The sequence below is a fragment of the Macaca mulatta genome, chromosome 3 (assembly GCF_049350105.2).
Source record: "Macaca mulatta isolate MMU2019108-1 chromosome 3, T2T-MMU8v2.0, whole genome shotgun sequence".
Classification (NCBI taxonomy): domain Eukaryota; kingdom Metazoa; phylum Chordata; class Mammalia; order Primates; family Cercopithecidae; genus Macaca; species Macaca mulatta.
In genome coordinates, this window is record NC_133408.1 from 109,338,700 (window position 1) to 109,352,313 (window position 13,614).

Consider the following 13,614-nt stretch of genomic DNA (forward strand, 5'->3'; position numbering starts at 1 on the left):
AGTCAAAAGGGCATAGAATGGCAGCAAGGTACAAAACACACTTTGCTTTACAGTAAACACAGATAAATTAAGAAAAACATGTAACTTCACACAATTGAATCTGTTCTGAAACATAATCATTTCTTAAAGAAGGAGATCATAGGAGAGATCACTCCATCCTCATTGGAAATGTTGGGTTAAGAGCAAAAGATTTTATAAGAGTATAGAGACAGAATCTCATTTGAATGCATGTGTTCAAAGAAAGGCAGTAAAATCCCTGATTTCCTTCCACGTAGGCAGAAAAGTGGTTGGCTTTTGCACTCAGGTAACATTTCTTTCTGGCTAGGTCAATTATCCATGGAGCCACAAATCCACAGTTCATTCTGATTGTCTGCACATCTGTGTAAACCTTTATAATGCAAATATTAATATCAATATGCTTCTGTAACATGTTTCTATATTTAAAATCAAATAAGTGATTTCAGAATACAGGGGACTATGCAAAAAATCTTATCTAGGGGGCAAAAAAGCAACCCAACATCAACTTATAAAATAAAAATAGCATTTATTTCTTGCACTCCATTACTACCACAAAAAGTAAAAAAAATACTCAACATTCTGTTTGACATTATTGACTTACAGGAATCTCAGAAAGACACTAACATTTTAGAAAATTTTACACACCTTGAATTGTGTGTGATCTGAAACAGCAGTACTTTGTTGACACTAATCATTAGATAATTACATCCTTTGGGTTATTGTGCTGTCTAAAATTAATAAGACAGCCGGGCGCGGTGGCTCATGCCTGTAATTCCAGCACTTTGGGAGGCCGAGGCGGGTAGATCACGAGGTCAGGAGTTCGAGACCAGCCTAGCCAACATGGTGAAACCCCGTCTCTACTAAAAATACAAAAATTAGCTGGGCATGATGGTGCACACCTGTAATCCCAGTTACTTGGGTGACTGAGGCAGGAGAATTACTTGAATCAAGGAGGCGGAGGTTGCAGTGAGCCAAGATCGCACCACTGCACTCCAGCATGGGCAACAGAGTGAGACTCTGTCTCAGGAAAAAAAAAAAAAAAATTAACAAGAGTAAAGTATTTGAGCAATGCTTAAGTTTTCTCTCTCATATTCTTCAAATTAACAACGTACATTTTTACTTCAATAAATATGAAAAATATTCATGTGGAAACACTGCAGGTTTATAAAATAATGACAATAAGAACTATATGTTCTATGTGCAGAAGAAAAGGTACATTTTGTTTCATAAATACTATAGGCAAAGGCATGCATTACAGTTAAAAATGATATGAATGATAGATTTTTAAAAAGATTTTGTGTATGTTTATCTAATAAGCAAAATCATATTGCAAATTCATAAAAGGCAAAATGCGTATGATAGTCCTAACACTACTGTATAATCACTACAGAAAATGAGTTAATGGATAATATTAATGAATACATAGAAACTGAAATATTTGCTGAATTGCAACTAATTGGTTGAAAATGTTGCCATGAGCTGGAAGTGAACCTCATAGCAATTGGATCTGAATTCTGCAGAGTAGTCAGAAAATATGTTGCAATGTAGCCATCTCATGTAAAAGAAAAAATAATGGTCTTTGGCCATTTAGATTCATGTTCATATCTTGGATCTTATAATACATTCTGACTACATGACTTTGGATGGATTTCTCAACATTTTTGAGACTCATTCTCACCATCTGTAAGATGGAAATACCTATCTCTTAGCATAAAGAATGTTGACAAAAATAGTTTACCAATTTTTAAAATAGTTTTTTTTTTCCAGAAATAACATAATCCTACAAGAAACCTCCAGACATTTTTTAAAGTTTTATTTCTTATTCAATGTTTCCATACTCATTGGTTGGGTCAGTAGACAAAACGTTCTTCTTATTTTTGAGCTCTGTGGCTAACCTGAGTGAAGGGAGTGAGTGCTATGTGGATTCTATACCAGGAATAACACTGTAGTATATGAGAACATGTAAACTTATCTAAGGCTTACCTTCTTTCTTAATAGTAAGAGCAATGTTAAGCTTTCTGAGTATGCAGAATTTTTTTTTTTTAGTTTAAAAATATACATGCATACATCCCTGAATCTTTACCCCTGCCCTTTTGTACTTTTACTTTTTTACCTCATTTCCTAGAAGCGCATTTACACAGGCTTCTGATGCGTCACAGATGGCTGTGAGATCATGTCCTCCTTCTAGAGCCAACACCACACGTCCATCAGCCAACGTCATCAATTGCTTCGTCAAATGACCAAAACCTACCATAATACAAACAGAATATTTCAAAGTATTAAATCAAGAGAAAATGATCACTAGAATCTAACGTTGATTGAACACATATTTCGAGTAAGTCATTACTAAGCATTTTCTGTGTGCTAATTCATTCAATACTCAAAATAACTTTATGGATTAGGTCCTATTATTATCTCTATTTTACAGATAAGGGACCCAAAGCCCAAGATCCCACAGCTAAGAAGTATCACAACCAAGACTGGCACCAAACTGGCTCTTCACCAGTGCACAGCGCTGCTTTTCATAACGCAGTCTGTACGTACCTGGACAAAAAAACTGAATATGATTCAGCCGGTGTTAACAAGGTAAACTGTTCCATTTGCTTGCCATATGTTTCCTGTCTCCATCATTGGCCTTTATTATAGAAAGTTTTCTATGCCCCCAATTGCTATCTATTACAAATTTATATTATCTAACATAATTATTTACATTATCTAATGTAATATAAAATCTATTACATTAGATTTTTATAAGCATTATTTTATTGTGAAACCTTGATAAATGCAAAATATGAATAACATCTATACATGTTATAAAATACAATAATATGACAAATATCTGCTTTTTTACTTTCCAACTTAAAGAAAATTAAGTTAGCAACACTTTTTAAACCCCCATGTGCCTCTCCCTGATAGTAGCTATCCTCCTCCTTGTGGGAGATCAGGATCCTGAGTTTATAATTCCATTGCTTTCCTTTGTTTAATTTCCTTGTTTTTGAACTTTATAAAAATGGTTTTAAAGTTTTGCAACTTACTAATTTCATGTGTTTTGTTAGCTCATCTCTGTTGATGCCTGTAGCTATAGTTTTTTTGCTGTCTAGTAGGCCATTATATGTCAACATAGGTTATCTACCCGATCTTCTATTGACAGAGAGTTGGTTTTCCTGTTATCACCAAATTCCAGGTTTTTTACCATTACAAATAATGTCACCATGAACATTCTTACACGGGTCTTCTGGTGCACATATGCACGTGTGAAATGGAATTGTTGAGTCTTAAAATCTGCTAAATAATGCCAGATTATTTCCAAAGGGCTATTACCAAGCCCCACTCTTAGAAACAGTATATGTAAGAGTTCCAGTTAAGTCACATCCTTACCAACATTTGGTATGATTTGCTAAGTGGGTGGTAAAAAAAAAATGGCATCTTATTGTAGTTTCATTCAGTATAAGAGGGGAGCTTTCTATTTCTAATTTAACTTAGAGATTTCATTACAAATGTAATTTAATCTAATTATTTCTTTACACAGCTAGACTTTTACCCATAATTTGACAGTGTTGTTAGTTACATTAATTAATGTTTCAAATATGAAGCCATCACTGCATTTAGGAAGTAAAATAAGCTTGGTCATAATGTATAATCTTTTTAATACACACCTGGATTTGTTTTGCTAATACTTTGTTTTAAGATATTTTTTGAGTATATTCATGAACGGGGTTAATCTGTAATTTTCCATTCTTATATTGACCATAATGAATTTTGATGTGGTTGGGACTCTCTGTTTTTATTATCTGATGCCAGAATGTCAGGGAGAAATCTCCTATGAAACCATTAGGGTCTTGTGTTCACTTTGAAGAAGATTTTTAAGTATTGATTGAATTTTTAAGGGATTATATGACTACACCTGCTTTCTATATCGTCCTAAGTTATATTTTTACAAGAGTTTCCTTCTTTTATTTCAGTGTTTGAATTTGCTGAAATAAAATATTTGTTTATTATATTATTTTGAAATTCCACATAGATGTAGGTGGATATTGTCTGTAAATGTTTCCTTGATCTCTTTTACATTCTCTTTCATATTTTCCATCTCTCTCTTTCCTGCATTATGTATATTTTTGATTCAGAGATGTCTTCCAGACTTTCCCTCTTCAGAGACCTCTAATCTGCTACATCACACCTTTAGTGATATTTTCATTTCTGTGATTATATTATTTAACTCTAGAATTCTGATTTTGTTCTATTTCATGACTTATTGGTCATTATTATACTTTCTTAACTCCTTGTTTATGTTTTTATTTCTTCCTTTATTTATTTCAGCATAATTATTTTGTATTCTGCAACTGACTTTTGAAATCTTTTGGCTTAGTTTGCTCTCTGTTGTTTTTGCTGCTTCATGTTCACGCTGCCTTTATTCTCCCGTTTTTAAAATTTTTACTAACTTATTTAATTTGTGGAGTCCTTTGAGCTTGTATTCATTGTAACTTTATATGTGAAAAATATATGAAGCTTGGTGCAATGGACTGAATGTCACAACCCCCCAAAATTTATATGTGGAAATTCTAAACTCCAATGTGATGTTTTTGAGAGGCAGCCTTTGGTAATTAGGTACAGTCCTCATGAATGAGATCAGTACCGTCACAAAAGGGACCCCAGAGAGTCCTCTAGTTCTCTTGTTGTCTTCTAAGGATCCAAGGAGAGGCTGGCACTCTTTAATTCAGATTAAGTAGAGTCCTCATGGATGAGATTAGTACCTTTACAAAAGGGACCCAGAGAGTCCTCTAGTTCTCTTGTCGCTTTCTAAGGGTCCAAGGAGAAGTTGGCAGTCTTTACTCCAGAAGGCCCTCACCAGAACCTGACCATGCGGGCAAGCTGATCTCAGACTTACAGTAACCAGAACAGTGAGAAATAAATTTCTGTTGTTGATAAGCTATCAGTCTATTATACTTTGATACAGCAGCCTGAACTAAGACACCAGGGTTGAATGTGATATCTGTCTTTCAAATCTGGCTCAAGTGTGATATTGTTTGCTTTTGCTGGATATCTGGGACACTACCATCTAGGATCTATTTTAAATTCTCATATTGCAAGACTGGTTGTGGAGTTTGCTGTTGTTGTTTGCACATGTATATCATAAATATGGACCTTAAAACTTTATTATAAATTCTCATAGAGAAGAAAGGCAGGGCATCTTTTCTTTTCTTTTCTTTTTTTCCCTTCCCTCTTCCTTCCTTCCTTCCTTCCTTCCTTCCTTCCTTCCTTCCTTCCTTCCTTCCTTCCTTCCTTTCTTTCTTTCTTCTTTCTTTCTTTCTTTCTTTCTTTCTTTCTTTCTTTCTTTCTTTCTTTCTTTCTTTCTTTCTTTCTTTCTCTTTCTCTCTTACATTCTTTCTCTCTTTTCTCTGAAACTTTCTTTTGGAAATTCCCTTTATTGATGGCAAAAGCTAAGATGGATGTGTTGTTTTATTTAGGAACATTTTCTTTTCCAAAGTGTTGGCCCTTTGTCATTCTTTCTTTATTCTGGTCTCCAATTAAATTCCCTTCCATTCTTAGGCCCAAGCCTCTGACCTTTTTTTACAATATGCAGTAGATTATTAATATTCCAACTCTGATCAATTGGAGAATTTGGTATAGATGCCCCCAGGGTGGTCAACAACTTCAGGATTTACTCTCCTTTTTCTATCTTTTGGAAGTCAACCATAAATTTAAAAGGATGATTTTAATATTTAATTCAGCATTTTGAGATATTTTCACATGACAGTGTTTAAGAATATGCAATGTCTCATATTGCCAAATTTGAATGCTTTTCATTCAACATTTAGAAAAAATTTACATGGCATCCAACCTGTCCAATTTCAGGGGCAATTGCCAAAAGGTAGGGTAAATAAAAATAAATAAAAACATGTGTTTCAATAGAACATTTCATTTTTTATATGCTTTGTGAACTTACAGTGAAAAAACATTTAATTTTTAAATCAATTGAATTTTTTTATAATTCATAGATTTTATTTTTTAGAGCAGTTTTGTATTTACAGAAAAACTGAGCAGGAAGTACAACAAGTTCCCATATCCAGTCCCTTTCTTTCTATATTATTCACATTTTGTATTATTTTGGTACATTTGTTATGACTGATAAGCCAGTACTGATGCATTATTATTAACTAAAGTACAGTTGAGGTTCACACTTTGTGTTGTACATTCTATGGGTTTTGACAAATGCATAATGGCATGTATCCACCATTACACTATCAGACAGAATCGCTGACTGCCCTGAAAATTTCCTGTGATCTACCTATTCATCCTCCCTCTCTGCCCCTCAACCCCTGGCAACCAATGATCGTTTAATTATCATAGTCTTTTGTTTGAAAAGAAAATAAATTCTCAAGGTGTGTTTGGTAGAATTTAATGAAAGCCTATAAAATCATCAGATAATGAGAACCTGAAACTAAATTAGGTTACTTCTATTTTGAACAATAAAATAAAACATTAATCCTAGTAATGCCTTAAGATAATCTGTTTGGTAAACAACTGCCTAGAAGATTTTCCCTTCTAGTCTAGCACTTGAGGTTCACCATGAACAGGATGAGTTAATCTCCCCAATATCTTGAAGCACTTTAATGTTGATTTTAACCACTTAACTACTATTTGGATGGAAGTCAAATTAGTCACTTTACAATTATCCCATGTTTTAAAATTCTTCACAAAAATTCATTCTAAAAAGGACTTAAAATTAGTTAAAAACTGTTATCAAGCATTTTAGTATTTCTCAATTCCTATGGACCTCATTATGATGCCAATAAGAATCTTTTACCCAGGCCACTTAGGAATGAGGCTGTCCACACTAAACTACCTTATTACCTGATGACAATAAAAAGAATGATAAACATTCAGAAAAGAAGTAATGCAAAATTTTGATCCCTAACACTCAAAAATGTTCTTTCCCTAAGCCAAGATTAATAGCACATAGTAATTAGTATCATTCTAGAAAATTTATGTAAAAAACCTAATATGTAAGGATACATTTCTGTTAATCATATTGTTAAATATTCTAGACAGCTTTTTCTGTAACCTAAACCAGGGCTACAGTGATAATTTTAAAAGGTATGATAAATCAAGCCAGAAATCTTACTAATAATTTCTAGTAATTTAGAATTCAATTATCTAAAGTCACTACTGAACAAATCAAATCACTGGATTAAAAAAGAAAGAGAGAGAGAGATCCAAATCTGGTTTAAGTTCACTCTTTCCTCTGGGAATGAAAAAAGTACCATAAAATGCCAAATTTAGATGGGATAGTAAAAAGTGGAAGGAAAGAGTGGAATGAAGTTAATCTTTGATCTCTATCCAAATTCCTCTTTCTTTTACCTACAGGGTTTATTTCCATTCACATGTTACCCATGTGATCTCTGCAGTCAGAGATTGAGGCAGCTGAACTCTGAGTTACGCATGCACAAAACATTCAAGTGATGTATAGAAATTTCTACAAGACCCATGCTCCTTCTTCAAATCAAAGTAAGCAATTCGAGATTTTTTTTATTATCCTGAATTCTGCTGTGTTCATTGTTACTGTACATATTAGAAACATTAAATATGCCAGCCAAGTGTGGTTACCAAGGTGAAGGTATTATTTTTCAGGACATATTAGATAAAAGTTTCAGTGGCATGTTACGTGTGTGTGTGTGTGTGTGTGTGTGTGTGTGTGTGTGTGTGTGTGTTGGAGCAGAGGATGTATAACATTTTTAGTAAGCATGATTGCAAGTTTCATGTAATCGTATTTACTTCTAGCTTCATTAAAGACACAAAAGCTCATCCTACATCTCACAGTAAGTTTAATAAAACCTTTAGAGTTGAAAAATTACAGCAGAGACCTTCCTCAAGTGGGGTTGAGTGTTTTGAGTGTGAGGGCTGATCGGCTAAGTGATTAAGTGGAAAACATGTTCCTATACCATGGTACCTTGTAGGCTCAAGCAATCACTGGACATAGAGATGGAATGGGGTTCTCAACATTCATGTAGGCCATCAGTTTCAGAACTGAGTGCAGAGCTGAGGGAGGAACCTGGATGCCTTGGGGAAGCCACATGTGCAGGCTCAGGTTAGTGACTGGTATTGGGATGCATTGACTAAAAATCAGCCTTAACAGTCATCCCTATTACCTGCATTGACTACAAAAGAATCTGTATATTTTATAGGTGTTGGTTTCTGCTAAGAAATCATATTGTGTCAGATACTTTTTTTTTTTTTGAGATGGTGTCTCTCTCTGTCACCCAGGCTAGAGTGCAGTGGTGTGATCTTGGCTCACTGCAACCTCCACCTCCCGGGTTCAAGTGATTCTCCTGCCTCAGCCTCCCGAGTAGCTGGGACTACAGGCATACGCCACTATGCCCAGCTAATTTTTGTATTTTTAGTAGAGACAGGGTTTCACCATGTTGGTTGGCCAGGATGGTCTCGATCTCTTGACCTCGTGATCCACCCACCTCGGCCTCCCAAAGTGCTGGGATTACAGGCGTGAGCCACCGTGCTAGGCCATGTCAGACACTTTTAAAAAGATATTTGGTACCTTAAACTTTTACTTTAGAAAACATTTTAGAATGAGGCATCCATCAAACACCATAACTACTACTAAAGAATCCTACATGTAGCCTGGTTGTTTTAAAAATTGTCCATCAGCATTAAATTATAAGCATGAGAAGGATTCTACACTGTAATAAATCATTTCTTTTGATGACCAAGCGGAGCTGAACTGGTAACTACCAAGACCTTGACACCATTGAGAAAGAGAATTAGAAGGGCCTTTTCAGCATGAAATCCTCTGTTTGGTTCCATTAATTTAGTAGAAGCAAATTTAATATTTTTGATTATAAAAATTATCATTTTCAATTTGATTTCCTGATACTTTATAGGGGTTGGTTTCTGCTAAGAAATCATATTGTGTCAGTATTTTCTCTAGTTTAGAAGTTGTTTGAAATGAAAAGTTGCTCTAAGAAGGCTCAAAGATTAAACCTTACATATGTATTTAATAACCATGTCAGATGACACAAAAGGATTCATTCTTCAAGGTGGCATGTCTCAAATGCTTCTCTCTAACATTTCCAAATAGTTCCCAGAGAATGGTGGTAGTGAAAGGAAACAACCTTATCTAGCTTTATTTTAATTTTCATTTAAAAAAACAGTATTAAAAAAATTAATGCATTTTCATTGTAAGAAATTTGGAAAATGATAGAAAATAATAAATAAATTAAATAGTATAATATTATATAATAAACAGACTGTTGTGATATATCATATAAAGTGTTATCTTTTATCTGATAAATATATAAAATAAATGATAATCATAAAATAATTACAAATAATAATAAATACATAGTTCCATCAACCAGAAATAGCCAATTCTACCTTTGTGTGTTTCATGCTTCTTGTTGTATTTTCTAAATAAAACAGAATCATTCCGGTTTTTTTTAAACTGCATTTACAAATATCAAATAGTGGATAAATTTTTCATTTCTCTACAATATCATTTAAAATGTATCCATGCACCAACCAATTCTGTTTTTAGATATTTAAGTGTGTTATTAGGTTTTTAGTTTAATATACAAGGTAGCAAATAATAGCCTAATGTATAATCAAAGTGACCAATGTATGTCAGTATTTATCTTATTCTAGTGTTATGTATTATTAGGGTTGGAAGAAGCCTTGCTCTTTTTATTGCTAACTTCTCTGTGTCACCAGAGCATGGGCTAGAACCTAAGTAGTAAAGCACGTAAAGCCAAAATGAGAACAAAGTTTATGCAGTCAGGACTGTATAACTCTCCCACAAAGTCTGTTTCTATTACAAAATTGCAAATGGTGTTGGAAGTCTCTATGGAGGCCAAAACTGAGTTAATGCTGTAGTGGGTTGAACAGGGAATTGTCTCTAACCTACCATTTAGTTACTATTGCTATCCTGCCTCCCTGTAGTAAAACAGATCAGACCCTAGAATCAGCAGCCAATTCTCAGAGAAAGATACCTCGATCATGATTCATTTGGTTAATAAAGAAATGGTGACACACTGTGATCTATTGGATAAGTCATTTTACTTCTACTTAAACATTTGTTGACTTTGCTGATGCCGGTCTCCCATTCATGACAAGTCTTCCCCCAACTATTATTTTCTTTCTATTGAGGAAAGCCTCCAGTTTAAAAAAAAGAAACAACAAAAATTATTCTGGCAACCTCCATCCTCAATCTGCCATTCAGCAGAGGCACTGGCATCCAGATAAGCAGAAGTGACAGCTTTTGAAATACTCAATGACACCTGATTTGTATTATTTTTGTAACTCTTCTATGGCTAAAAAGTCTCACTACCAATTTACTCATTTATTAACATGTCAATTACGTTTGGGCCTGAAATGTTTGTGTGGACTTCACCACACATTTAATATAGTAGGGATCAAAGGAGTCACACATTGTTGCCCTATTTTCATTTGAAATTAAATTTTTCTCATCCATTGGACTATCTTCTGTAGTTATACCCAGAAAGGATTACTGAAGAATGCACATCCAGGGAAGTCTAATTATAAAAACTGTAGCCATTTTCCTCCCTCTCTAAACCCTGTGGTCATTAAGTTACCATGTTATTCTTTAGGAAAATGCAGTCAGGCTCAAGTAGAGAGAGAAATTTGGGTAGCATGTGGCAGTCTCATGTATTGTGAGGCTCTCCAGCAGGACTTCAAAGCAGAATCTGATTGTTGCAGATGGGAAGAATGCTTTCCACAGAAATACCTTTTTAAGACTCATGGTACTGTAATTCATATGGTAGGCACTTGTGATTCATTCCTGATGATGTTGGGATCATTTAACTCACAGAACCATTGTCGCTACCATAAAGTCCTTTCATCTGTAGCCAAAAAGGTTTATTTCATGCAAATGAAAAATTTTCATTAAAGTATCACCTTAATAATGGGCAAAGATATATATTTTCTGGTTATGTTTAAAATGTAAATTTATGAACATATTCTGAAGAGTCATTTCATGTTAAGATCTTTACTTATTTGATGTCCCAGGACTCTTTCCAAGTTCATTGAATCCGGAAATCAATTTTAGAAGAAATATGGAGATTATTACCATTAAATCTTTCAGTTGGCTTATTCCAAGCAGCCCTATAAATACTACATATGTTTTAAAGAAAGCATTTCCAACCACAGTAAAAATGCTTTTACTCTTCTAGTCAGTGATGCTCCAGGAGGTAAGTTTATATTCTCAGCACCTTTTGAAAGTAAATGTATATTTCGTTTGTATCCTAAACAAAGTCTGAAACAATGGAATACTTCAATGCCATTACTTTTGTAAGACAAAATTGATCCTCAGAAATTCCTGAGAAAATAAATGGCAAGATGATTGACTGGAACTTTAGTTATCCATCCATCCATCCATCCATCCATCCATCCATCCATCCATCCATCCACTCACCCATCCCTTCATCCATCTATGATCCAACTACAAATCAACTATTATTTACTAAATACCTATGATGTGCCACAGTTTATACATAAATCTGATACTTCTATTGGATATGAGTTATTACAAACTCTATTTGAACCTCAGTTTTATTACCTACATATAAAATTAAATACTATTTATTTACCTTACAGGTTTGAAATGAATATTTAATTATTAAAGGCCAACTGCAAAATGGACACACAGTTCATCAAACAGAGTCTGGTGTATGGCAGGTGCTCAGTATTTATACTTTTTTTTTTTTTAAGAGATGAAGTCTCATTCTGTCACCCAGGCTGGAGTGCAGTGGCACCATCATAGCTCACCTAACCTAAAACCACAGGGCCCAAACAATCCTCCCACCTCAGTCTACCGACTAGCTTGGATTACATCGCACCATCACACCCTACTAATTTTTCAATTTTTTTCATAAGGACACGGTCTTACTATGTTGCCCAGACTGGTCTAGAACTCCTGGCCTGAAGCAATCCTCCTGCCTCGGCCTCCCAGAGTTCTGGAATTAGAGGTGTGAGCCACCATGCCTGGCCAGTATTTATACTTTTAATGAAAGCTTTTAATTTAACAATTATAGATCTAGATATTAATTTCAAGTTTATATATTCTAATTCTACCATTTTAAGAAGTGGGTGAGGGGCCGGGCGCGGTGGCTCAAGCCTGTAATCCCAGCACTTCAGGAGGCCAAGACGAGCGGATCACGAGGTCAGGAGATCCAGACCATCCTGGCTAACCTGGTGAAACCCCGTCTCTCCTAAAAAATACAAAAATCTAGCCGGGTGAGGTGGCGGGCACCTGTAGTCCCAGCTACTCGGGAGGCTGAGGCAGGAGAATGGCGTAAACCCGGGAGGCGGAGCTTGCAGTGAGCTGAGATCCGGGCACTGCACTCTAGCCTGGGTGACAGAGCGAGACTCCGTCTCACAAAAAAAAAAAGAAAAAAAAAAAGAAGTGGATGAGGAAACTGAGGCGCATAGTGATACCAGAGAGCAATTTTTCAAGGAAAAGTAAAGAAGAGCAAGTAAAACATGAAAAATGTTGTGCTCTTATGATATATCTGCTATAGAATATCTGTTTTCCTTTTGGAAGAATGTTTTTAGAAAAGACATTATGGCCAATAGAAGTAGAAAATCATGTTCAAAGATGGGGGTGAGGGTGAGGAGTGAGAGATGTGTGGGGAAGAAGTTCAAGACCAAATAAATATAATACACCAAATGAAAAAGTCTGAAGTCTTTCTGGCCACGAACTCTTGCTTACATAGGTCTATGGGGAAAAAAGACATACTTAGCTAGAAAAACTTAACTTATACAAAATTTCATTGATTTAGTTTTACACAGGGTAAAACTAAAACACCATGTCTTTAAGAGGACTCAAAAAATAATTGTGGTAGATCCATTCACTTAAGAGAAACCTACTGAGAAGCTACTATGTGATCAAGGAACTGTGCTGGCAATGAAGACACAATTAGGAGCCAAGCAAAAGTGTTCATTACCCTTATATGGTTTATAAATTAATGTTAGTGAGAGTTAATATAACCAGGCACCATGCTAAGTATTTGAAATGCATTATCTCATTTATTCATCACACAACTTCCCAAGTAATAAGAAAATTAACTTGCCCAAGCAACTAAGGTCAATCAATGACAAAGTTGGGATAAGAGGTTGGGTCAGTTGACTTTAGTGCCTGTCATCCAAACCACTCTTCTGTGGCTAAATCCAAGTAATATTGAAGTGCAAATTTAATGTATTAGTACTATAATCACTGTGCCGGTTATGCCTGAAAAATAATCCTCAAATGTTAATGACTGTAACCCATTCTTACTTAAGTTGTAACTTACAGTAGTTAAAACTGAAACATCCACTTCGATTTTCTTTTGCTATTTTTTCAGTTTGAAAAGGAAATATATCAACCCCTCAAAAAACTAATTCCTTTTCAAACTAATCCTCGCATCTAAGCTTGCATTTTAACTTGAGCATTGCATTAATTCATGGCAGTACTCCCAAAATTCAACTCAGGTTACGATGGCCATGGCAACACTTATAATTGACCATTGCCAAAAAGCTTATGCACTGATTTGCCATATTCATCCTCATGGTTTCTTCATACCTAATTGCTTT

The 13,614-nt window shown here is 34.9% G+C and overlaps 1 protein-coding gene across 1 annotated transcript in view; it reads right to left on the reverse strand.

Moving 5' to 3' along the window:
• Positions 1-13,614, reverse strand: part of HDAC9 (histone deacetylase 9) — a 914,219-nt gene that overhangs the window by 52,304 nt on the left and 848,301 nt on the right. Inside the window, exon 25 of the mRNA XM_077998033.1 lies at positions 2,132-2,265. Coding sequence (XP_077854159.1) covers positions 2,132-2,265 — 134 coding nt within the window. The remainder of the gene's footprint in view (positions 1-2,131; positions 2,266-13,614) is intronic.